General features: G+C 49.8%; 1 protein-coding gene across 4 annotated transcripts in view; it reads right to left on the bottom strand.

The window, feature by feature from the left end:
* CORO2B (coronin 2B) overlaps positions 1-24,900 on the bottom strand; it is a 147,938-nt gene that overhangs the window by 17,092 nt on the left and 105,946 nt on the right. For all 4 annotated transcript variants that reach the window (XM_020880520.2, XM_070468708.1, XM_020880519.2 and 1 more), the window contains one exon: positions 8,672-8,788. In XM_020880520.2, coding sequence (XP_020736179.1) covers positions 8,672-8,788 — 117 coding nt within the window. The remainder of the gene's footprint in view (positions 1-8,671; positions 8,789-24,900) is intronic.

Here is a 24,900-nt window from a genome sequence, read left to right as displayed (position 1 = left end):
TGTTATAATCTGTGGTTATCCCAGCTCTCTAGGAAAGCCCAACACCCCACACAGCCCGGCATGCTGGCGGCAGCTGGGGGGAGGGAGGTGACAGAAAGGGGCCCAGTGTGTTCCATGGTTTTCCCTGACAGCCCTGCGCAAAGGCCTTATGAGATGAGGTCTCACATAGAAACGGCAGAGAGGGTGGAGTGGGGACCAGGGTAGATGATTCAGTAGTCATCGTAAGACACGCATTCTTGGGACTTCCCTGGTGGTCCAGTGGCTAAGACTCTGTGCTCCCAGTGCAGAGGGCCAGGGTTCAATCCCTGGTCAAGGAACTAGATACCACATGCAGCAACCAAGCATTTGGGTATAAGACCTGGTTAGAGCCAAAAAAAAGACACACATTCTCCTTGTCCTCCAGTGTCCCAGAGGAAGGTGACTGTTGAAGAGTGGAGACTAAAAAATGCTGTGCTACACACATACACACACATCACGCATTCAATACCTTCCCCTTTCTTTCTTTTTTCTCCAAAGGGATGCTATGATCCGTATACTTCAGCGGCTCGCTTTTCTCATGTAGTGAGAGCTGGTGGGCATCTTTCTACACCACTACATGTGGCTCTACCTTAGCTTTTTAAGCGGCCAGAAGGACAGCTGTTTTGTGGCTGTGCCATGATGGACTTAATCAACTTGTGTGAATGGACACCTGGGCTCTGCCCATTTTTCTCACTGTTAACAGTTCATCCTGTGATGATGAGGCCTAACATACAAGTTTGGCCAAGCCAGAAGTAGTCCTGTAAGACACATGCCTAGAAGTGTTTCACTTTTTTAGTCACTGTAAAATTGTCCTTCAGAGCTGTCCCAGGTTTCACCAGCAGAGTCTGTGTTTCTTTACCTATATCTCTAAAACTGTACCTTCAAAAACAGGTTTTGGGGACTTCCCTGGTGGTCCAGTGGTAAAAAATCTGCCTGCCAATGCAAGGGATACAGGTTCAATCCCTAGTCTGGGAAGATTTCATATGCCACAGGGCAACTAAATCTGCCCACCACAACTATGGAGCCTGTGCAGCCTAGAGCCCGTGCGCCACAACAAGAGAAGCCATTGCAATGAAAAGCCCCCGGTGCAGTGTAGCTAGAGAATAGCCCTCATGATGTATCAAGAAAACAAATATTAAAAAGCCCATAGGTTTTTGTCCTTGGATCAAGAAGGGCTTCCCTGGTAGCTCATCTGGTGAAGAATCTGCCTGCAGTGTGGGAGAACTGGGTTCAATCTGTGGATTGGGAAGATCCCCTGGAAAAGTGAATGGCTATCCACTGCAGTATTCTGCCCTGGAGAATTCCATGGACTGTATAGTCCATGGCCTCACGAAGAGTCGGACACGACTGAGCAACAAAAGTTGCTGGAGGGTGATGGGGGTGGGATGACCCGAGGGCACAACTAGATGACCTGAGACAAGCCAGTCAACCTCTCTGAGGCTCAGGCTCCTCATCCGGATGACAAATCGAGAGATACACACCTTTTAGAGGCTAGGGTTGAATGAATCTGGGCTTCAGGGTCCTTGTGAGTCTGAGGCTTTCTAGCCGCTCACACAGGTTGGTTTGTTGGCATGACAGCTCCTCTGCCTGGTAATGAAGGGGCTAAAAGGGGAGGGGGAGGGCACGTGGTGTCTATGCCCGGGCATGTGGTATCTATCCCCAGGCACAGCCACTGGACTGGCTCCAAGTCCAAGGGAATGAAGGGCTGCAGCGGGGGAAGCCAAGAGTTGTTTTCACCAATAACTGCTAGAATTGGGTCTCAGATGGAAAATGTCCCACAAGGAAGGAAAGGGTGTCTTGCCTTAAAACCCCATTTGACTCCAGCCACTTCCCTTCCTGGGGTCCAGTTTCTTCTGCTGCATAAAGTAAAATGAAAGTCGCTCAGTCGTGTCCAACTCTTTGCGACCCCATGGACTACACAGTCCATGGAATTCTCCAGGCCAGAATACTGGACTGGGTAGCCTTTCCCTTCTCCAGGGGATCTTCCCAGTCCAGGCATTACAGGCAGATTCTTTACCAGCTGAGCCACAAGGGAAGCCCTGCTGCATATTGAGACAGTATTAGCTAACCTTCCAGACTTCTCTGCTTTTGACACCACTGAATGTTATCACTGGGGACAAGAGACTACCTCTGTTTGATCCAGCACAACAGCTAACAGCTGGCAGCATATGCAAGGGGAGCTCAGAGGAGGAGCTGGAGTTCACAAAGGCCCCAAGTAGCTGGAAAGGAATTCCAATCCCTAAACATTCAAGGGATTTGCTGGGAACAAAGAGTGGATGGGCGCGGTAGGTAGATCTGCTCAGAGGGTGCTCTGGAAGAGGTTACTTCAACAGGAAACCCAGTACAGTCTGCCAAATCGGATTTCTGGAAGGAAGGGGAGGGGAGAAGTGGCAAAGCGCTTTCTCCAGCTAAGCCAGCTGTGTCTGGGACTGTCCCTTTCATAAATCCCTGAGTCAGAGCCCCGTTTAGTTAAACTCAGTTACAACCAAGCCAACGAAATATACCTAGCCACTCCCTGGTTCACAATGTTGGACACTGGGAGCCAGTCCTCAGCCAGTAGCTCATAGTCTTGTGGGGTCGACGGCAGACACGGCTAAGGCAAGGTGGGTGAAAGGCACACAGTTTATAAAGCTGCAAGACCAAGTGTCCTGGTGCACGGGGGAGGGAGCAGCTGGCTGAGACCGGGGGAGCTTTGTGGCCCAACAAGCTCCATTCCTACCCAGGCTCTGACCTTATCAGCTCTGAGACTTCAGCCAACGTTCAACCTCTCTGAATGTCAGTCTTTTCAACTGTAAGAATAATTACACCTACCATTATCGTTGTTATGAAGATGAAATAAACTATATACCCTACCAAGCAGATGACTAATATGTTAGTAATACTTAACAATGCTTTGTCGTTTAGTGGCTAAGTCGTGTCCACCTCTTTGCGACAACTGAACTGTAGCCCGCCAGGCTCCTCTGTCCATGGGATTTCTCAGACAAGAATACTGGAGTGGGTTGCATTTCCTTCTCCATAACAATGCTTGCTTAATATTAATTAAGGATTATATACAAATTTCAGACAGGTCACATTTTAGATGTGATTTCTATTTTTCATAGGTGCTTTGTGGCCCCCTGTAGTCAATGAAGTCTGTCTCCATTTCACACAATGCAAATACATTTCCTCTTTAAAATTATTACGTGATTATGAAGATGTCTGGTTGGATCTCTCTGCTTTCTGATACATTGAGGACTGTGGCTGCTAGTGACTTAGGCCCAGGGCCTACTCAGCCCCTCTGAGAACACTGTTACTAAGTGAAAGAATGCTCTGGTTAGGGAGACTGTTACATAGCTACGGCAAATAGTACTTCCTGTCTACATCTGTGGTGTAGGAGCTCAGAGGAGGAGCAGAAGTTCATAGTGGTCCTAAGTAGATGGGAAAAGATATGGATTCCAACTCCTTAGTATTTACTTAAAAAACAACTCTCTTCGGAGTAGTGTGCGGAGGAATGGGCACATATAAGGTATAGTCTCTGCCTTCTGATAGTATCCTATTAAGCCGTACTACATGACATAATCATGAGCCCAGGATTTCCATCCAGCAAATCCACAGATACACTGCCTAGAGCTGAGGTCAGAGCAACTCTTTTCTCTTGTCTTTTCTGCAGTGGGAAGAAATAAAATCATGAGGGTCTTGCCCAGAAGGTCTTGGAACACCTACCTCCTATTTCTTCCCAACCATTTGGTTTACTACTAGAAACAGAATACATCATCACTAGCCTAAACAAGAGGTAGAGCCTCCAGGTCCGCCTTAACGTTGATATCTTCTGACTGTATCCTAACGTGGGAAACAGATCACTCCAAAGAGAAGGAGGAGAGAAAGGCACCTGAGGGTCCAGAAGAGAGCACGACTGACCATCTGCTGTTGAGAATCTTATGAAGGGGTTGCCAGCAGATTAGATGAAATGGTAAACATGAGATTGGACACAGGAAAGGATATGTGTTACTTATCATCATCATTATTGTTATTATTAATGACTCTTCTTACATAGGTAAGGAAATGAGATACAGAGAGGTTAGGAAACTTGCCCAGTTTGCACAGCTAAGAAGGGAGAGGCTGGGATTCAAATTCTGGATTTGAATCAGGCAAACTGCCCTGTTTCTCTCCTCTGAACCCCTATCCCTGCTCATCCCTTCCTTCTTCCCTGGATGGAATCTGACAAGCTAGAGAGGGTGTGGTCTGTCCTTCTGCTCATCTATTCCAAGAAAGAGGTGCTACTCCCTGGCCCCAAGAACCTAAAAATTACCCCACCTGGGGCACAGACAACCTTCCAGGCCTCCCACTGATGGTCAACTCCTCCATTCAAGGGTGGGGTCTTTAAATCCACTGCCCTATTTCTAGGACAAGGAACAGCGCCTGGCACATTATAGACATCTAAGACGTACTTGTTAAATGAATGAACCAACAGAAGAACCTGAGAAGCCCGGAAACCTTCTGACCATCAGAAGCAATGAGTCTTAATCTTAAGCAATGAGTCACCCATAAGGAAGCATGCTAGCTCCTGCTTTGGCCAGTAGTGAGCTGGATAGGTGGCAAAACACCCCTTTAGTCCTGATTTGGAAGGGGGACTTCATGGGGATTTCTTTCCTAGATTTTAAGGCTTAGCATTCAGCTTAGTCCTTTTGGGAAACCAATGATGAAAGGCCTACTGGGGCCTCAAAGAGCACAGAGTGAGATACATAATGGAAAGAATTTTGGGAAAAAAAAAAAAAGAGTCTGGGTCTCTCTCTCCCAGCCCTCCAGTCTGCCCTCACTGGGACAGGTTATCTAAATGCCTTGGTCCCCACATTAATGGTTATGAAGTTCTTAGTAGCCAAGAAACACTAGATTCATTTTGCTCTCATGATAAGCCATTTTACAGCAGGGCAACCAGGGCCCAGAGAGGTTAAAGAAGCTGGTAAGATCACAGATCTGGGAAGCGGAAGAGCCAGGATCTGAACCTAGGCCCATGGCCTCCCAAGCCTGGCTGCCTAATGGTTGAGCCACCCCTCCACACTGGTGGAGTCTCTGCAGCAGCCAGGCACATGGGAGGCCTCTCAGGGCTTTGTGCTTCCATTTCTAAAAGTAGTGTGATGCTCCCTTCCAGCTCCAAGAGGTATTGGTTCTCAAGTTTATATGTGTGTGTAGGAGGGCAGAGTGGTGGGTGGCTTCCGGCTGCTTCCAGCAGGGCTGACATCCTGCCCCAGCCCACCCCCAGCTCTGGGGGGGTGGAGAGCATCACCTCTCCTGGGTGGGGGGGATGAGGACAGCTGCTGGATGGAAGAGCAGTGGAATAGAAGGGAAGAAAGATGCTGAGCCCAGGAGAGGGGCCCGTCTCCCTCCCCGTCCTCCCATTCTCCTGGGATTGCTCTCTCCTCTCCTTGAGATGTCAGAAACCTCTCTCTGTGGCTGTTGGAGAAGGGCTGGGAGCATGAGGCTTGGAAATCCATAGCGCCCTTCCCTGCCGCCTGCCAGCCGCCCTCCCTAGCTGCGGCAGAGGCTATAAAAAGCACAGCCCTTCAACAATAGGTGACATCACCCAGCGGCGGAAAGAACTGGATTCTGCCAGATGCCAGGGAGAGTTACAGCCCCCAGCCTTCCCTCAGGACGGGAGCCCCTTGGGGAAGGGCTTGGTATGCTCTTGGATCCCTGAGAGGAGGGGCTTAGACTCTTGAAGACCTCCTCATGCCCTAAGGGAGAGGAGACTGGGGGGAGGGGGGACCTGGGGGATGGACTTCACTGGAGAGTTTTCAAGGGATGGGGATACGGAAACAGAGCTGGGAGCGGGGTGGAGGCCAGCTGGATCCCCTGTGTCCTCTGAATGTTGTGAGACAAGCAGAGGGTGGGGAGTGGGTGTGCAGGGCCTGCCAGGGTCTCTCTGGGTCCCTTCGGGAGCTGGTTCCCTCCCCAGCTCTGGCACGGCCCACAGTGCCTGGCATACAGTATGTGTGCTGACTGACCTCTTAACCTTGGCTCTGGGCGTGGTGTCTGAGGCGCAGTAAGTTGACTGTGTGATCTGGAGTGGGTTGAAGGGTGCCTGACCCTGGAGGGGGCGATGGCAGAGAGGGAAGGTCAATCAGAGCGGTCCTGGCAGCACTGACCAGCCTCCTCACCTCACCCTGGGGGCGGCTGGTCCTCTGCCTTTCCAGCCCCCCTCCCAGGACCTGGGCAGGGATGCCCTGCTTCATGTGCCCCCAGAGGCCTGCATGGGCTCTGCATAGCGAGCTTGCTGAGTCGGAGAGACTGAGATCAGATGGATCTGAACTGTCAGCCCCTCCAGGCTCTGAGCCTCAGTTTCCTCACCTAAAACCAGGGCTGTGGGTAGTTGCTCAGGGTGCCGGCTGGGAGTCAGGGGACCTGGGTTCCAGGTCTGTCTGGGACGTGAGCCCCTGTGTGATCCTGGGCCCTCGGTGTGCCCTTCGCCAGGAGGGGTTTGTTTCCAGCCATGGCAGGGGCAGGGGGGATACTGACTCCCATGTTAAGACCTCTGGCCCTGAGGCTGGGGAGGGGCAGAGACATGGGTCACTGTGCGGGCTCCGAGCTGGCAGGACTGGCAGCCAGAGCCACGGCTTAGTTCCTCTCTATTCTGGAGACTTAATCCCCTTCTCTCTGGTGAGCAGCCCGGGCCAACCCCTCTCTCCCTGTGCCCCCAAGCCCCACGTCCTTTCTCTTTATACCCTCAACACGTACACGAGTCACACCCCGCTCCTGGGCACTCCCTTTCTCTCTGCTGAGCCACATTCCAGCACCAGCCCAGCTGGCTGGGGTTCTGCTTCTTCCACAAAGCCGCTGTGACCCATCCAGCCCCTTCCCTGACCCCAGAGCATGCAGTGTCTCCAAACTGCACAAGTGTAGGGGCTCCTGTTCAGATGGCTTGAGAGCACAAGTCTCACTTCAAAGTTCAGCTGCTCACCCTGGCGTCCCGAGCCTTCCCTCTCTGCTCCTGACCTCCGTTCACAGCCTCCCTTCCTGCCCAGTCACCATCTCCATCTTGCTGCAGAAAGTAGCCAAACCTGATGGACTGTGCCCGTCACAAATTCTCGCCCTCCCTTCTTATGTTGCACCCTGCCCTTGATGTTGCTGCTCTCAGGAATCCTCTCGAGTTGACTCAGAGCTCTGACTTTTAGGAGCTGGTCAAGCCCATTCTACTCTATTAGCTCCTTCCGCAACACTCTGTTTTACTAGACACTGTGCCAGCTGACCTCCTCCCTACCCCCTAATTTATTAACCAATGGGGACTTATTTACTGTGAATCTTTTTCTTTGGATAATTCATTAGATGGACTATATTCATTCTCATGTATTCATTTATCTTTCTATTTAATTCATCTACCTATTCACCTTTATCCTGTCATCTTTCCTTCCTTCCATTCATCTATCTATCCATTATCCATCCATGCAGCGATCTATCCATCAGTGTAGTCATTCACCCAAAGATCCATTCATCTAGCCATCTGTTTGTCCATCCATTCATCCATCCATCCATCCACCCAACCATCCCATCAAATGCCTACTAAGCATCTACTAGGTACTAGGCTCTGTGCTGGATGCTTGGAATTCAGAACCAAAAAGGCCATAAGCTCTGTTCTCAGGAGCTCTCAGGCCAGTCTGGAAAGACAGAAGACATGAGCCTCAAAGTTTCTTCTAGTTCCAATATCCTGGGAGTCTATGACCTGCCCCCAGACTACGCCAGTGAGCACTAGAGAGATGCCTGTAGTCTGACCTCCTCTCGTCTGGGAACACCAGGGGCCAGAGCAGGCCCTCCTCCCCAGCTCAGCTGAGGCTCTGAAATCCCCTCTTGTTCCCAGGCTGGTGTGTTGACATTGCTGAAGGGCAATTGAGGAAAGGCATGGGGCCCTTCTCCAGAAACACAGACTCTGCTGCCAACACCTGACTCTGCCTCCACGTGCTCAAGTCAGCAGAGCCTGGGGAAAGGGCGACCAGAAAGCAGCTTCACATGTTGCTCTCCCTGGATTCTTTATCTCCCCTTTCCAAATTATCTGCCTCCTTTCTTCCCTCGTCTCATCCCTCCTACCTGTTCTCTCTCCTTCCTTCTATCTCCTTGTTCCCTCCTCCTCACTTTCCTTCCCCTAGTTCTTCTTTCTCCTCATTACGTGGTAGGATGCATGGCGTTCAAATTCTGGGCCATCATTGTGGGTCCTTGGACAAGTCATGACAAACCTCAGCCTGGTGTCTATCCCTAAAACCATGGCTCACAGAGGACAGAACTTTACCCAGCCTGCAAGAACAAGGTCTCTTTTCCTCATGGCTCATCTATTTCATCCCCTTCCCCCTTCTTCCTTGCCCAAATTCCTCTTCTGATCCTTCTCTTTTTGCGGTCACAGATGAGTGCCAGATCACAGATTTAATCTTTTTGTTCTATTCTCACCTACAAAGTCAACACCGCCAAATGAAATCACAGTAAAGGCACCAGACCTGCCAATACAGTTCATGGATTCGCTCCCTGTCCCCTTCCTAACTCCCTGTCCTGGGGATAGCTGAAGGGATGACCAAGAGGACAGAAGAAGGGCAAAGAAGGGAGAAGGAGGAAATTTAGGGAGGAAGGCCTCCAGGAGGAAGCAGGAGGAGTCCCCATGCGCCCACCCTCCCCAGGGAGCACCCCTCCTGCTCACCGATGTGTCCTCTGAGCACGAGGCAATGATGTTGTCGATGAAGGGGTTCCACTTGATGTCCAGCACATTGCCCTGGTGACCGCAGACCTTGGGGTAGTTGGGTTCGATCCTGCCCGTCTGCCAAGGGGAGAGAGAGAGAAAGAAGAGAGAAGGGGATTAGTTTGATGGCCCTGGGATGACCTGAAAGAAGAGCCAGAGGTCCTAGAGGGTCCACTAATGTTTTTGGATCCCTGCATCTGGCTGGGCCATACTGCTCTGGGGCTGCATCCTCCCAACACTGAATGGTGGTGGGAGGGTCCCAGAGCAGGATGGGTGGGGCCATGCTGGTCCACAGACATCTGAGTGCAACTTAAAGAAAGGTGTCCCTTCCTCAAGTAAAAACATCTAAAGTTAAGATGTAACTATCCACCTGAACCACCAAAGCCTGGTGGGCAGCAGCCCTGGCAGTTGGTGGGCCGTATGTCTGTACTCCCGCCTCATCTCTAGGGGGAGCTGACCTGGACAGGTTTGGATCAAAAGGAGGCTCTTTCCTGCTGCTCCAGGAATCGGTGGAGAGGTCTGAATCTCGGGGTCCATCCATACACATTCATGTTATTCTGCCTGGGATGTGAATGGTGCTATTCCCAGATGTGGCACATGCTTGTTCAGTCTGCATCTTAAACACCTGTACCCGGTGCTCTGTGGCTGAAGGCACCGTCTCTGGAACCACACAGGCCTGTGTTTGAATCACAGTTCTGCTGCTTTTGAGCTTGGAGACCTTCGGAAAGTCAATGAACTGCTCTGGGCCTCGGTTTCCTCATTTTTTTTCTTTCTTTCTTTTTTTCACTGCTTCAGCAACTTTATTTTCAGACATGTGGATATAAAATCAGCTGGAAAGCTTGAAAGTGCAGCTGTCATAAGAGAGGTTCCTCATTAGTATTGCTGTGAAGATTAAATGAGGGAATGTGCTTAACAAAGTACTTAGTGTGGAGATTATCACCATTGTGAATGCTCCATACCCGATACTAGTTATTATCATACCGGTTAGATGACACCTCCTCCAGGAAGTCTTCCTTCAACGGATTAAGCACTCCTTCTCTGTGAGCTCATTGTATTCTGTGCTTCCCTCTATTTTAGGCACCATCACAAAGAACTGCAGTTTGTTTCTGTCTGTTTATAAGCAACTGAGGACTGGCTTGTCTTTGAATCTCCAGCAACTTACAAATCTGGCAGACAGTAGGTGTTCAGTATATCCTGCAGTGGGGATGTAGTCCACAAAAGATGGAGCAAGGGGAGTCGGGGTGAGGGGTAGTTCCATGCCTACTGGCTGCAAAGGTGGCAGGGAAGAGAGAAGAAATTGGAGACAGAGGCTGTGTCCTGTCCCCAGGTTTTTTAATATTAGCTTTTTTGGTGTGTGGAGGGAACAGGAAGGGTTTTCCCAGTCACTGCCCATCTGCTAATAGTGGTTAGGTGATCAGCGGCACCTAAGGCAGGTCAAACCTCACCCTCCTTTAAGTTCCTCAACTGAATAAGGAGGAAATCAATCAGTTTCAGGCAACCCCCGCTATACATGTCTTATAGTTCACCAGTGTGATGGGATAAGAGTTATTTCAGAGTGTGTGTCCTGCCGTAACCTCTTCCCCACCCACTTCTTGTCTGAACGTCTATCTCCAGGTTGTCTGATTTTTTTTTTATGACACAGCAATGGAAGTGGTATGGAGTGTGAGGGATGAGGTAGAGAAAGAGAGAGAGGAAAAAGGCCTCGGAGATTGTACTTGGGAGAACTTCACTGACACTGTATCCTGGGGGAAATCAGAGAGTTAAGGAAAAGGATTTGGGGGATATGGCTCTCAGTTAAGAATGGGATCCTCTTTTGCATCCTATGAGGGACACAATATGAATTGGAATACCCTTTTCAATTACTTTTAGGCTGTTGGACTACGTTTCTTTAATTGAGATTCTGAGCAGAGACTGAGCCACACATGGCCCTAGGATTTACTAGGGTTACAAAGTAGCTTCTTTAACTCTCACAAAATCCTGGGAATTAGGCATGAGGAAATGAATGCCCAGAAATGTTAAGCAACTTGTCCAAGGTCACCCAGCTGAAAGCAAAGCTAGGATTCCCACACAGGGGTGACCCTCAAAGCCGAGCTGAACCCTACTGCTTATTGCCGGCCAACTCCCCTCCTCCAGCTCTGATGTCCATGGGCTGACAGGCCCTGCATCACCTGTTTCCACAGCTCACATGCTCTCTGCCAGAGCCTTCTCTCCTTACATCTGATCCTGAAGGCTGCCCTGAGTGGTCCCTGAGTAAAGCTGTCTGCATTCAGCTTTCGGTGCCCAGGCAGATCTCAGGGCACTGAATCAGTCAGTCAGTAGGTAGCCAGCAGCTAGCAGCAGCTTATGAGCAGCAGCCTGCAGGTGATATCCTGGAGGGACAGGTGAAGCCACATCACTGGAATGTATTCAGAATGGGGAGAGGTCAAGGGTCTATGCTGCCAATGCAAAAGACGCTGGAGATGCAGGTTCAATCCCTGGGTCAGGAAGATCCCCTGGAGAAGGAAATGGCAACCCACTCCAGTATTCTTGCCTGGGAAATCTCACGGACAGAGGAGCATGGTGGGTTCTAGTCCATGGGGTTGCAAAGAGTCAGACACAACTGAGCACGCACCCACGCGCCATCCTGACAGAGTGCATCCTTCCAGGTGGACTTTCCTTTTCAAAAGGGACGCCTTCCCCAGAGGGATGGTTAACGTTGATTTTCATGACTGAATCACATTGTTGTTCTTGTAAATGGTGACCTGCAGAGTTCTGCAGTGCACAACCTGCTTGACTGTATACAGTGCCCTCAATGGGAGGGAACTCTTTTCAAACTGGCAGCTCCGATTTTCCTGTTTTATATAGTAGGGTTCACATAATTTTTTTTTGGGCCATGCCATCTGCCTTGTGGGATCTTAGTTCCCCAATCAGGGATCAAACTCTGGCCCACGGCAGTGAAACCACCGAATCCTAAACCACTGGACTGCCAGGGAATTCCCCAAATTTTGTTTGAACGACAAGATTCATTGCTAAGAAGAAAAGTTTGAAAACCACAGTTTTATACAGAAATCAAGCAAATTTTAAAATACAATTGTTAACACCAAGAGAAGAACTGCATAAGAAAGTTTATAAATCATAGTGATAATGTCTTATGGACAATATTTACATCGTGGTAATAATGTAAATCCTGAATATTTATTTTTTTCTTATCTGAATATTTATTTAAACATGAGTTGTGCTATAATACACTGGGCAGGCAGAGGTAGGAAAAATGTGTGCGTGTAGTTAAGAGGGGAGACCAAGCTGCTAGAGAGCCAGATCCTCATCTTCCATAATGGGAAGTCAATAGACAATGTCTAAGATTTAAAAAAAATCAAGACATTGAAGAGAAAGCATGTAATTAAGAAATACAAAGAGAAGTACAAAAAGAAACAGCTCAAAACATTGGAAGCAGCTAAGGAGTAGGAAATGAGGGGTGTAGCAAAGTAGAGTTAAGATCGAGGGTGCAGGGCCTGGTGTGCTAGTAAGTGTTTAACAACTGATTTTCCAGGAAAGAAAGGCTGTGGTTTGGAACATTTGCCAATTTCAGTGGCAAATGCCCATCATTTCAAACTACCAGGGTGCTATCACCAGAAGTAGAGTTAAAAGAGACTTAGGAGGCTTCCCTGGTGGGGACAGGGGATAAGAACCTACCTGCCAGTGAGGAGGACACAGGTTTGATCCCTGGTCCAGGAAGATTCCACAGGCCAAGGAGCAACTAAGCCCATGAGCCACAACTACTGAGCTTATGTGCTGCAATTACCAAAGCTGGCGTACTGCCGCTGCTGAAGCCTGTGCGTCCGGAGCCCGTGCTCTGCAACCAGGGAAGCCGTTGCAGTGAGAAGCCCACACACCGCATCTAGAAAGGAGCCCCCACTCGCCACAGCTAGAGAAAATCCGTGTGTAGCAATGAAGACCCAGCATGGCCAGGAAATAAATAAATAAATAAGATGCATTTGTTAGAAAAAAAGAGACAGTAGGACACCAGACAGTAGTAAAATAATTAGGAAGGAATAAATTTTTAATATTTAGTACTTATGTTTTTAACATAATTCATTTAATTTAAAGTTGCATAACTTAATTTTTAATAATTGTGCTTAAAAACTGGCAGGGAAAACTCCTAAATATTTAACAGTAAGCAAAAATTAAACACAAATTTAAACATGAGCTGGGGTAAGCCAACCCCAGCACATCCCTTGCAGTGTTACAGGACTCATTACTATTAGACTTCATGACCCTTTCCAATTATTACTCCTAGAGACCTGAGAAAGAACAAACAAATAAAATGCATATATCAGGTGTTCTAAAGGAAGCTTGTTCTGAAATTGTTTTCCTGAATTTGTAATAAATGTGAACAATCCTCTCCCCAGACCCTTCAAATGCCTCTGTTTTCTGTTCTACTTTCTGGATGGGCGTGTGGCTAGAGACCAAATGCCGATCTGGTTCTTCACAGCAACCCAACACTGCCTTCTCATACTTGTGCTCATGGCAACACTAATAGCTTTTATTACTACAGCAATATAATCAAACATATTAATTTACAGATATCATCAAATTTAATCCTCATAGCAAGCCCAGCTTATATCTGAGAAAATAGTTGTGCAAAGATCTTCTCCCAGGTGACGCTAGTGGTAAAGAACCTGCTTGCCAATGCAGGAGATATAAGAGACATGGGTTTGGTCCCTGGGTCAGGAAGATTCCCTGGAGGAGGACACGGCAACCTACTCCAGTATTCTTGCCTGCATGTCCCATGGGCAGAGGAGCCAGGTGGGCTACAGTTCATAGGGTTGCACAGAGTTGGAAGCAACTAAAGCGACTTAGCACAGCACAAAGAGCTTCTAAGGAGTGAAGTCAAAGTTTCTCACTGTTTCATAACTTTAGAATCACTGTTGAGACGGTCAGCTCACAGAACTGTTCCAGCAGGAGGGTTCCCTGGGGTTCCAGGGTCTAACCTGCCATCTGAACCTCAAAGGGAGCTTGAGCCTCAACAGAGCTGGGACAGAAGTCTTGCTGCATGGGGTGGGGAGGGGGTGCCTGTCACACGATGTCTATAATCTTCGGGGAGATCTTCGGGCTGTTAGGGTGGGCCCTGTCCTGGCCACCTCAAAGGACAAATCCAGCCCCCTTCACTGGGACAGACCTTCGATGTCAGATAGCAGCTGTCGTGCACCCTGAGTCTTCTCAAGGAGGAGCCCAGAGCTGGAGATCAGTCTGCAGCTCAAATACACCTGAGCTGCCAAAAGACAGAGCTGGGAGGAGCTGGGGCACGGCCTCTGCAGGGTGCAGGGGTGCGCCAAGCAGGGCAACTTCCCCACAGATCCGTTTGACCGGGGCTTGGGCTTGCCTGGAGGCTCAGACGGTGAAGAATCAGCTGGCAATGCAGGCTACCTGGGTTTGATCCTTGGCTCGCGAAGATCCCCTGGAGGAGGGCATGGCAACCCACTCCAGTATTCTTGCCTGGAGAATCCCCATGGACAGAGGAGCCTGGTGGGCTACAGTCCATGGGGTCGCAAAGAGTTGGACACGACTGAGTGACTAAGAACAGCACAGCACAAAGATTTTTGTTTTTATTTGTATTTTGTATTTCTTATATTTTGGCCGTGCCACTCGGCTTGTGGGACCTCAGTTTCCAGACCAGGGATCGAATCTGGGCCACGGCAGTGACAACACTGCATTCTAACTACTAGGTCACCAGGAAACTCCCTCAAAGACTTCTAAAAGTTTCTTAGCATTTGATCAATAACTCCACTTTGGGAATGCATCCCAGAGAAATGAACAGGGAAGCATACTAAGACATTCACTGCCCTGTTATTTCTAAGAAGGAACAAAAATAAAAGCTCAACAATGGCACGTTGCGGAAATGAATTTTAGGATGCCAATATAATGAAATATTATGAAGTCACTTAAAATCATATTTTCAAAAAATATTTAATGACATGGGAATTACTCAAGGGCTAATGGTAAGTGAAACAGTCAGAATCAAGTTTATACCTAAAATGATCCCAAGCTATTAAAAAAAAACACAGTCTGTAAGAAAATGCATCAAAAGGTTAATAGTGACAATCTCCCATTAGTTGGATATTAGTGTTTCTAATTTTTTCTGCAATGAACATTTATAATTTCTAATAAAAATATAAATGTCATTTAAAACACTCACTCATCATAGTGTTTTGTTTCTGGTACCTCAGGTGGGAGATGATCACCATAGATTTGATTGAAAACTATCCCTCTCCGGTTTTGGTTAAGCAGGTCTTAAGAAAATGAGATGCAGACTCATACTGACCAGATTTACATGTTTCAGAAGCTTTGGTGGAACATAGATATGGCTTGTTCATATAGGTTTCTTTACTCACTTGTTGCTACACAGATAGTTTAGGGGAAAATAAGATCCTTGAAATTGAATAAAATTACATAGCTAATTGAAAATATGTTTCGGTGTGTGTGTGTGTGTGTTGCATGTGTGCAGGCAGGCCAGGCTCTCCCTTGGAGAGGCTGGAGGGTGTGGCTCACCCAGCAGATTGCCAGGGGAACGGCGGGTGCCCTGGGCCCCAGTCCAGGCTTTATTTGAACCCAGTGAACTGACTGAGATATTTTCAAAACAACCTGCATTGCAGCTTCAGCTTCCTAGAATTTCCCATGGTTGCAAAGCTGAATTTTGTACACAGAAGCAAAATGTTTTCTTACCTGGGGCATCAGCTTAGTGAGGCAGAAAAAAAAAAGACTAAGCAGGAGGTAGGGTTTCTAGGCCCAGCCTCAGTTCACCTCATCAACTGAATGACCTTGAATGTGCCCCTGGGCTTCTCTGGGCTTCCCAGATTCCTGGACCCAGAAAGGGCAAATTCCTTTCTGCTTCTTCCTGGCTGCCCATTTTACTGTATGAAGCCAGGTACGCCTGAAACCAAAGGGCCTAGCTTCTGGCACACCAGGACAGAAGGCATGGATGAACATCAAGTCCTGGGGATGGCACTACTAGAGATAACAATGAAAAAGACAAGGATAGTGATAAAGACTGTTTGACAAGTGCTCACAAAGTGTCTTGTGCTTAGCAATTTGCATACATTATTTTATTTAAGTCTTGTCACAAAGTTTTAGCAACTCCAACAAGGACCTACTGTATAGCACAGGGGACTCTGCTCAGTATTCTGTAATAACCTAAATGGGAAAAGAATTGGAAAAAGAATAGATACATGTACACATATCACTGAATCACTTTGCTGTATCCCTGAAACTAACACAAAATTGTTAACCAACTACGCTCCAATATAAACTAAAAAAAAGTTAAATTTACTAAATCCTACAACTCCCCTATAACAATCCATTTTATGGATGAGAACACCAAACTCTGGTCAATGATTTGCCGAAGGTGATACAGCTGGGCAATGAGAAGCTGCAATTTGCCCTGGGTGCTGTCTGGCTCTGAGGCACCCTGGCTATGCTGCCCTCCTATTTCAGAATGTAGGTGAGGGCCTCCCCGGTGGTCCAGGGGTTAAGAATCTGCCTGCCAATGCAGGGGACACGGGTTCGATCCCTGGTCTGGGAAGACCCCGCGTGCCATGGTCAACTACGCCCATGTGCCACAAATACTGAACCTATGCTCTCAAGCTGTGCCTCAGAGCCCGTGCTCTGCAACAAGAGAAGCCACTGCAACGAGAAACCCTGCACTGCAATGAAGAGCAGCTCCTGCTCGCTGCAACTAGAGGAAGCTGGCACGCAGCCAGGGAGACCCAGCGCAGCCAAAGACAAATAAGTAATTTAAAAAGGAATGTAGGTGAGACACGTGACAAGTAAGTGGTGGTGGTTGTCCCGTCGCCCAGTCGTGTCCAACTGTTTGTGACACCACAGACTGCAGCACACCAGGCTTCCCTGCCCTTCACCATCTCCCAGAGCTTGCTCAAACTCACGTCCACTGAGTCGGTGAAGCCATCCAACCATCTCATCTTCTGCCACCCCCTTTTCCTCTTTTGTCTTCAACCTTTCCCAGCAGTAGAGTCTTTACCAGTGAGTTGGCTCTTTGCATCAGGTGACCAAAGTATTGGAGCTTCAGCGTCAGTCCTTCCAATGAATGTTCAGGGTTGATTTCCTTTAGGATGGACTGGTTTGATATCCTTGGGGCCCAAGAGACTCTGAAGAGTCTTCTCTGGGATCACAATTCAGAAGCATCAATTCTTTGGCACTCGGTCTTCTTCATGGTCCAACTCTCACATCCGTAAATTAGGGGGGAAAGTCATAAGTCAGAAGTAGGCCTTCAGAATTTCTCATAAGGTTATCAGAAGGGACTGACTGGCAACTCAGTTGTGAAAACCCATATGCTTGCTCCTGAAGACCCTCCTTTCCCCGACTCCATCATTCCTCTCCCTCTCCCTAGTGGTTCTCAAACTTTGTTTTTGTTCTAGAATCACATGGTAAGTTTTAAAAATTCCAGTGCCCAGGTGGGCATCCCATATCAATTTAATCCCAGTGTCTGGGAAGGGGGAGCCAGGCAGCAGTGTATTTTAAAGATTTCCAACTGATTCCCTTGGGCAGTGAAGTTTGGGAGCCACTACCCGAAAGGCTCCATATTCTGCTGGGCCCTCAGGGAAGTACCTGCAATGCTCATTCCTTCTGGCATAGAAGCAGGGACTATCAGTGGTGCTAGATGTGGATGCCAGGGGTGAGAAGTCAAAAAACAGTATTGCATGTTTAGTGCAGGTCCAGATAAAGCAAACAGGAAGAAAAATGGTCACATCAGGAGATGTGTGATTTAAAAGAAGCCCCAGGGCAATAGATAACCCTGACCCAGGAGATGGGTGAGCTCACAGTGGAACCCCAAGATTCTGCATGAGAGATATTTTGGGTTCCCCACCCTTCTGTCTCTGTCATCACACTTCCTCCTCCACGTGCTGCCTCAGGCGGCCCAGACTATCCAAGTAGGCTGCCTACCGCTGTCTTCTCTGGGTGGACGTGGACATTGAGAGAGTTATTATAAACCAGGCGCTCTGGGCAGAGTCAGGCCCCCTGTATCCACGCCTCCTGGGTGTGAAGGCGGCCTCGGCCTCCAGCTCTCAGCCCTGACACTTCACAAAGCACTTGCACCTGCATTATCTGATTATTAAGGCCCAGGGAAGGGGTGACCCAAGGGAACTTGCTCCTGGTCATCCCCCGTGGCAGTGACACCAGATCGAGTTTGTGCAGCCTCAGAGCTCCGGGTACCACCACGGCCTCCTCAGCAGCACCTAAGCATTGCGTGTCCTTCATCCAAAGCAGGGGTCCCCAGTGTCCAGCATCTAAGGCTGATGATCTGAGGTGAGGCTCATGTAATAACAATAGAAATAAAGTGCACAATAAATGGAATGTGCTTGAACCACCCCCAAACCATTCCCCTCCGCCCTGGTCTGTGGAAAAATTGTCTTTCATGAAACTGGCCCCTGGTCCCCAAAAGGTTGGGGACTGCCAGTCCAAAGTGTGGGTACCGCCAACCCAGGGTGTGCCCAATCTGCCAGCGGCTGTCCCCAACACACAAGCACACGCAGGCACGCACGCTCACACATTTATACATGTCCCCTCCCTCCATTTAAACTACACCCCACACCACTTTTTCCCAGGCCTCCAGCTGCACTCCTTCCTTCCCTCCCTCCCAACCAGAACTTCCTGGCCTCATGTCCCACACCTCAGGGCCCTGGGGTCTTCAGCCTGTTCATCTGAAATAATATGTAAAATAAACGAGAGCCTGCTAAGGAGGACACTGGAGGGTCAGTCCATTTCTCCCTGTGGGTCATCTATGTGCATGTTCAGAGCAACTTTTTAGAGAAGACCATTTAGCCCAGAGGTGGTCTCTCCTGGGTGTCCAGACCCCTGGGCAGTCCTCTGGGAGCTCTCTTTTGGGTGCAGGGGGCTTTGTTCGTGCTAGAGCTCACGGTGGGTCCACTGATTTGCCCCCTTGTCTCTAGTGTCTGCCCTCTGCCAATTCTCTCCGATCCAGCTTACATACTGCTGTCTAATTTTCCCAGAGTACAGCTCTGCGGCAGTAACTCTCCCAGTCTGAAATTTTCAATGGCTCTCTACTCTCCCTACCATCTTGACTTTCAAAGCCAAATTCCTTATGAGACATCAGAACTGCTGTGGTCCCGGCCTGACCCTGCCTTGATACAATCGCCCACCCTACTGCTCATGCCACACACGTCTATCCACACCCCTGACCTCCAATGCTCCCACCACCAAATAACCTTTGGTTCCTGGCTCACCCCTGCCACCAGCTGGTGAGCACCAGTGACCTTGGCCCGCCACCTTCAGAGCATCATTTAGTGCCCTGCTCATAACAAGAACTTGAGCTGGGTCAATGACTATCACCCTGTTTCCTACCTCTGAGTCTTTGCTCATGCTGTTCCCTCAGCCCAGACGCCCTTCCCTTCTAGTGCATGTCCATCCTCAGCACCCAGAAAACACTGTCCAGGGACCAGACGTCTCTCTCGACCTTTCCCATGCTGGGAGATAATTCTGGATCCTATTCTTCTGACCTTGAGAAATTCTAGGTCTGGGGCTGAGCTTCAGGGTAGATTCACAGTCAAGGGCAGAGTGTCTAACAAAGGCTGTGATGCTCTGAAGGCCGTCACCCTGTCAGACAAAAGTTCATGGAGAGACCTCAGGAAGCCTCCCAACTTCATGACTTCCTGTTTTGATTTTTCCCCTTGGTCTTTTATCTTTGTGTTTTTCAAGCTGGAAAGGGTTTGCTGGTTTTTCCAGTTAAAATCCCTAGTGAGCATGTGTGCTTATGTTCTGGGGGAAATGGTGGGAGCGGGTCCCCTGGGGGGCGCGGGGAGAGGGTTTGTTTGGGGAAGACTTGTAAGGAATTCTCTTTCTCCTGGTACGCATTTGAGCACTTGGAGATGAACCCGGCTTTCCCAGGCTCCAGCAGGAAGAGGTAATAAGGCCACCTTTGTCCTCAGTCCTGGGCTATGTCAAGCGGCAGACCCCAGGGGAAGAGATAAGAGACTCCTTGAGGCTGAAATGGGAAAAAATTGAGTAACAATGGGTGTGTAAGTGAGTGTGAGTGTGTGTGTATTGGGGAGAGGGATGCCTGGGACCTCAGTGTTCAGACTAGCCCCTGCAGTTTCCTGATTAGTGGCCCCTTTTTATTAAGATAAAATCCCACACTAAAACACAAAGAAGATAAGAAAACTCCAAACTTACTGTGCCTGATGAGTCTACAGAGAGTGGGGTTTCTGAGGGGGGGTCCTCAGAAACCTGAGGGGGGGTGTGGGTTTCTGGCCCTGGCTGTTCATAGTCTCCTGGGGAGACAAAGCTGGACAGGTGCAGGGTGGGCTGTGCTTCGGTGGGGGAAATGCCGGGGCTGTGGGAGTGCAGGAGAGAGGCAAGTAGCTGAGGCTCTGAAATCCAGAAAAGCTTCCCAGAGGAAGCATGGAAGGCCCGAAAGATTGATAGCACACAGCCAAGGACGGCGTGGGGGGATGCTTACGACACAGAAGGACCAGTCCCTGCCGGATAAGTGGAAAACCAGAGAAGTAGGGCCAGTTCAGATGGTTCAGGGACTCGTTGGCCTCATGAAGGGGTGTGGGCTTCACATCCTTAAGTATGATGGGCTGCGGACCACAGAGAGGAGAGCCCCTCACACCCCGGTCCTCCCTTCATGCCCCAGTGTCCCACTGTGGCGAAGAAGGGGGGTGAGCCAAAATCTGTGTCTACTGGAAATGGAAAAGAATTGGCAAAAAATACAAAACAGCATCTATGCAAATTGTGGGGGAAACCTTAGTTTTGCTTGTTTTACAAGGGGCAGAAAAGCAAGAGAAAAGGAGAGTGCTTGCACCATCTCGAGGCTGTCCACACCAGCCCTGCCCTTCCTCCCTGCCGCAGAGCCAAGAGGACAAAAATCCCTCTTTCCATTTGCCATCAAGTCCAGGGAAAAGGGACAGAAAGGTGGATCCTCCTGCCTGAAGCTCTTCCTGCAACCTCCCCACACACCTATTTCTCCTGCAGAGTGAAAGGAAACTCATTAGGGGCCATTATTTTGGGCCAGCCCACCCGGGGTTTGGCGAGCATCTCTAAAGCTCTGTTCCAGTGGACAGGGCAGCAGCCTGGAGTCAGGGCTCCGGCAGATAATGTTAATTGCTTCCTGTGTCCCTCCTGAGTCCCACCATCCTTGGAGATCTGAGCCGGACATGGATGAGATGAAGTCTGAATGTCTGCCTGGGGCCACGTGGCCCCCTAGAGCTCTGACAGCTGTCTGCTAAGCTTCTGAGACCCCCGGTACCTCTCTGCATTCACAGGAGATTCCCAGAGGCCTCAGGTAAGTTAATCCTCACAAATGTCTTCACATCCACCCCTTCCTCTCCAGGCCCACCCTGCCTCCCACCTCTAGGCACTCCATACTCTCCCAGCCGCTCTCCTTCATGCCTGCCTTTTCCCAAACCCCACTGTGACATCGGCATTCTATTAATATAATGATTTGCATTGTGCGGCCCCTCCAGAACTTTCCACGGTTTCTGGGGACTCTCCTGCTGTGGGCTGCACTGATGAGACGCAGTGCCTCACCTCCCACTGTGAGAGCTGAAACGGGGCTCCTCCGACCTGGGGTCTCCTGCTGGCCAAGCAGGAGCATGTAGCTGGGCTTGGCCAAGGATGGCCAAGTTCTGATTTAACTTGGTGTTCATTTGTGTTCCAGTTCGATTTGCCAGCACACAGCCCCTTGGATCTATGAAGGCCCCCAACCCCCTTTTGCTCAGGAAGATCAACGGGTGACTTTTATGGTCAGCCAGGGATTCTGACTTAGTCAGCACTCTTGTCCCTACCTTGATTAGATCCAGCTCATCTGCTTGGCCTTTGAGGGACTCACACACCCTGTTCCACACCCTCCACCAACTTGCCAACCAGTTTCTTCAACGCTACTGGGGGTCACACTTCTCAATTTTAAATATTATATCTCAGGTCCTTATAAAATACTGCAATCTCCCTACATCCCAATATTTTGATGACCAAATTCTTTTTTTTTTCTCAGACTGCTTCTCACATCTAGAAGAAACACAGAACTTCTTTGCCAGGTCATGTGTGTCCTAACCCTTGAAATGGGAAAATATGGTCCCCAAACAGGGTGTTCCTCATCGGCCCATGACAGCCTCACTCCCCCTCCCCACCTTTCTCATAACACACATCCTTCCCAGGCTGGGCCTCTGGGCCTATGCAAGCCTTAGCCATCCTCCCACTTAGCTTTCACAATTCTCCCCATAACTCAGCGCTTGTGATAATACTGATGATCACTGAGGAGCTTCTACACGTCAGGCCTGAAACCAAATGTTATTTCAATTATTTATCAAGGTAACTGTATAAAGTACATATCATTGTGTCCATTTTACAGAGGAGGAAACTGAAGCTCAGTGAAATTAATTAACATAGTGTAAGGCCAGGACGCAAGCCTCAGTCTGTGTGACTTCTGAATTAGAATGTAATCTACCTGAGAGGTAGTGCTTGGTCTAGTTCTCTGCTATAAGTCCAGTGTGTGGAATTGTGCCCGACTGATGGCAGGCTCTCAGTAAATTCAGTAAATTTTCGTTGAATGGATTAATGACACCATAAACTTTGGGCCTCATCAGGTCCCCTGTACAGTTGCCTGGGTTGTGCACTGCACAACTCAAGGGGCTCTAATTCACATGGTGTGGAGCCTCCTGTGATGCTCTGGGCTTAACCATGATGCTGCCCTGCTTCTTCACTTAGTACTGCCTTGTGTTTGCTTTGTTTCATGGTTCTTGGTTGCCTCTCCTGAGAGATTATCAGTACCGTCATCTTAAATGAGATAATGATGGAGGTTTCTCAGCAGAGTGTGGGACAAAAGCAAAACCTAAGACATAAGAGACCTGCTTCTTATGCCCTCTGGCTACAAATACAAGGTCAGGTCTGTATTTAAGATGGAATGACTCCCCAACCTCATGCTGCCAGTTGCACCAATGCTGCTTTTGTCAGCAGTGGCAGTGGGTCACAGGCCATCATCCACACTCCCCTGGGCTGGCCCACTCCACTTATCCGCAGAGTGAACCCACCATCCACCAAGAGCATGCTGACTGTGCAGAGGGAGGCCCGATGCCCACCATGTCCCTTGCTTCGACACCACCAAGGCTCAGCCCTGGGCTGCCACTGGCCCCTGGAAGCTGTGAAATGCATGGGCAGAGCCGGGAACCTCTGGCTCAGACCCTCAGCCTTGCTCCATCAGGGACATCTAAGAGACCAGAGAAAGGGATGCACCACCTCCGAGGCAAGGGCCCTGGGACCTCAATGGCCTTGAAAACTCCCTTTAAATAGTGAGTGAGCAGCCCAATCCTCAGATGCCCCTCTCTCTCCAAGCCTTCTCCTGGCTGAATCTGTGGAGGCTAGTGATCCTCAGGGTCGGGGCTGGGCTGGTGGGAGCAGGAACCTACTGCAGCACTTTAAGCTCTGAGGCTCTGGGGTCTAGTTTCGACTCCGCTCTCACTGATGGTGACTGAGCAAGTTTCTTCCTCCTGGGCTTCAGTTTCCTCATGACAACAAATGCACGCTCACGCGGCACAGCGCCTGGCACTAAGTAAGCACTCAATCAGTATCAATTATCATCATCATCTCCAAAATGGGGGTCTGCATTCCCCTTCTACTCCTGTGCTCGGCACAGCAACCCTGGCCTGAACCACTCCCGCCCCTGCCTTTGCTCCATCGCCTACCCAACGGTGAGCCCTCCAGGGCTGGGTGTGATCTAACCCATCCTCACACCCCAGACCGAACGCAGCCCCACCCGGCACGCATGCCCAGAAGTGACTGGTGAACAGAACTGGAACCTCAGGGTCCTTCCAGCTCTGTCTATGGCTCCAAGTTGGACCTCCACCCATATGCTCATCAAACACAGACAAGGACCCTCCCTGGGTTTGGCACTGGCCACCTAGAGATGGAATCCTTTCTCTGAATGCCAGCTCTCACTGCTGTAACCACAACACCTAGCACAGTGCCAGGCACAGAGTAGACTCTACTGATAAATATTTATTGAATGAATGCAAGAGTGAGAAGCAGGTGACGTTTCCAGGAAGGTGCACACCCTCCCTCACCCACCTAGAGGCCCAAGGCAGGCTTTTGCTCTTCTGCTCCTCTTGTCAAGCTGAGCTGGGCCGTCAGAGGGGCAGGGAGGGGAACACACCCCCTGTTTACACCTGCCATCTGGCCCCTAGCCAGATCCATTATCTTTCCAGTGACTTGGGGCTACTCTAATTCTCAAAAGATGAATGAGACATGAGGCCTGGCCTGGGCTGAGCACTGGGGGAGGCAGCCATGAAAGCCTGGGGCTGGGTGAGTGGTGCTTGTGTGTCTGGAGGCCCCGCATGGGAGACGGTGCGGGCCCCTCCTCTGCGCCTGGCCCTGGCTGCCCCACCTGCCAATCCCTGGCACACTCAGGTTGGCCAGTGGCCCCATGACCACGTTCTGGGGGCTCTGGGTGGGGGAGGGCAGAGAGGGCTTCCATCAGTGTAGAAATTTGGGCTTCCTGATCCTTCAGAACCCACACTCTGAGCTGTGGAGTCCTTGGCCATGCCTGGCTTGGTGGTCTCCCTAGACTGGGTGGCGAGCGGTTAACCCACCTTCATTGCAGGATGAACAAACAGCAGCGACATGGGCGTTGAGGAACTCTCCCGGGGGGATGTCAAGTGCATGATCAGGAAGGGATAGTGGCACTCGGAGTGCAAAGTGGAGGCTCTTGTCAGTTACCGAAGGCCGAGTTCAGTCTCCCTGGGCAGGCCTTTGGGCCTCACTGGGCCCCAGGAGGCAAGGGTCTTCATGGAGCCTGATCTCTGCTTGGGAGGGGAAGGAAGCCCTGGTCCAGTCCAGCCTCATGTCTAGTTGCAAAGACCCTGTGGCCAGTGGGGTCAGAGACCAGGGTCTGTTCTTGACATGATGGTAGTGGAGACCATGGAGGCAGGAGGCAGGCCCAAGAGGAGGGGAGGGGAAATGTCATCCTCTGACCCCTCAGTCCCGACAGCTGAAGACTAGCTGAAGACTTTCAGCTAGTTAAAGGCCAAGGTGGGCCAGGAGGAGCAGAGAGAGGTTCCATTTGAATTCAGGGTCCTCCCTTGGAGTGTCTACCTAGCTCACGATGACTCCCTTACCAAGACTTTTACTCATAGATGTTGAGGCTCAAAGCTATGCTAATCCCCAACACACACTCACACTCACAC

The sequence above is a fragment of the Odocoileus virginianus genome, chromosome 6 (genome assembly GCF_023699985.2).
Source record: "Odocoileus virginianus isolate 20LAN1187 ecotype Illinois chromosome 6, Ovbor_1.2, whole genome shotgun sequence".
NCBI classification, from domain to species: Eukaryota; Metazoa; Chordata; class Mammalia; order Artiodactyla; family Cervidae; genus Odocoileus; species Odocoileus virginianus.
This window is presented reverse-complemented; position numbering and strand designations above follow the sequence as displayed.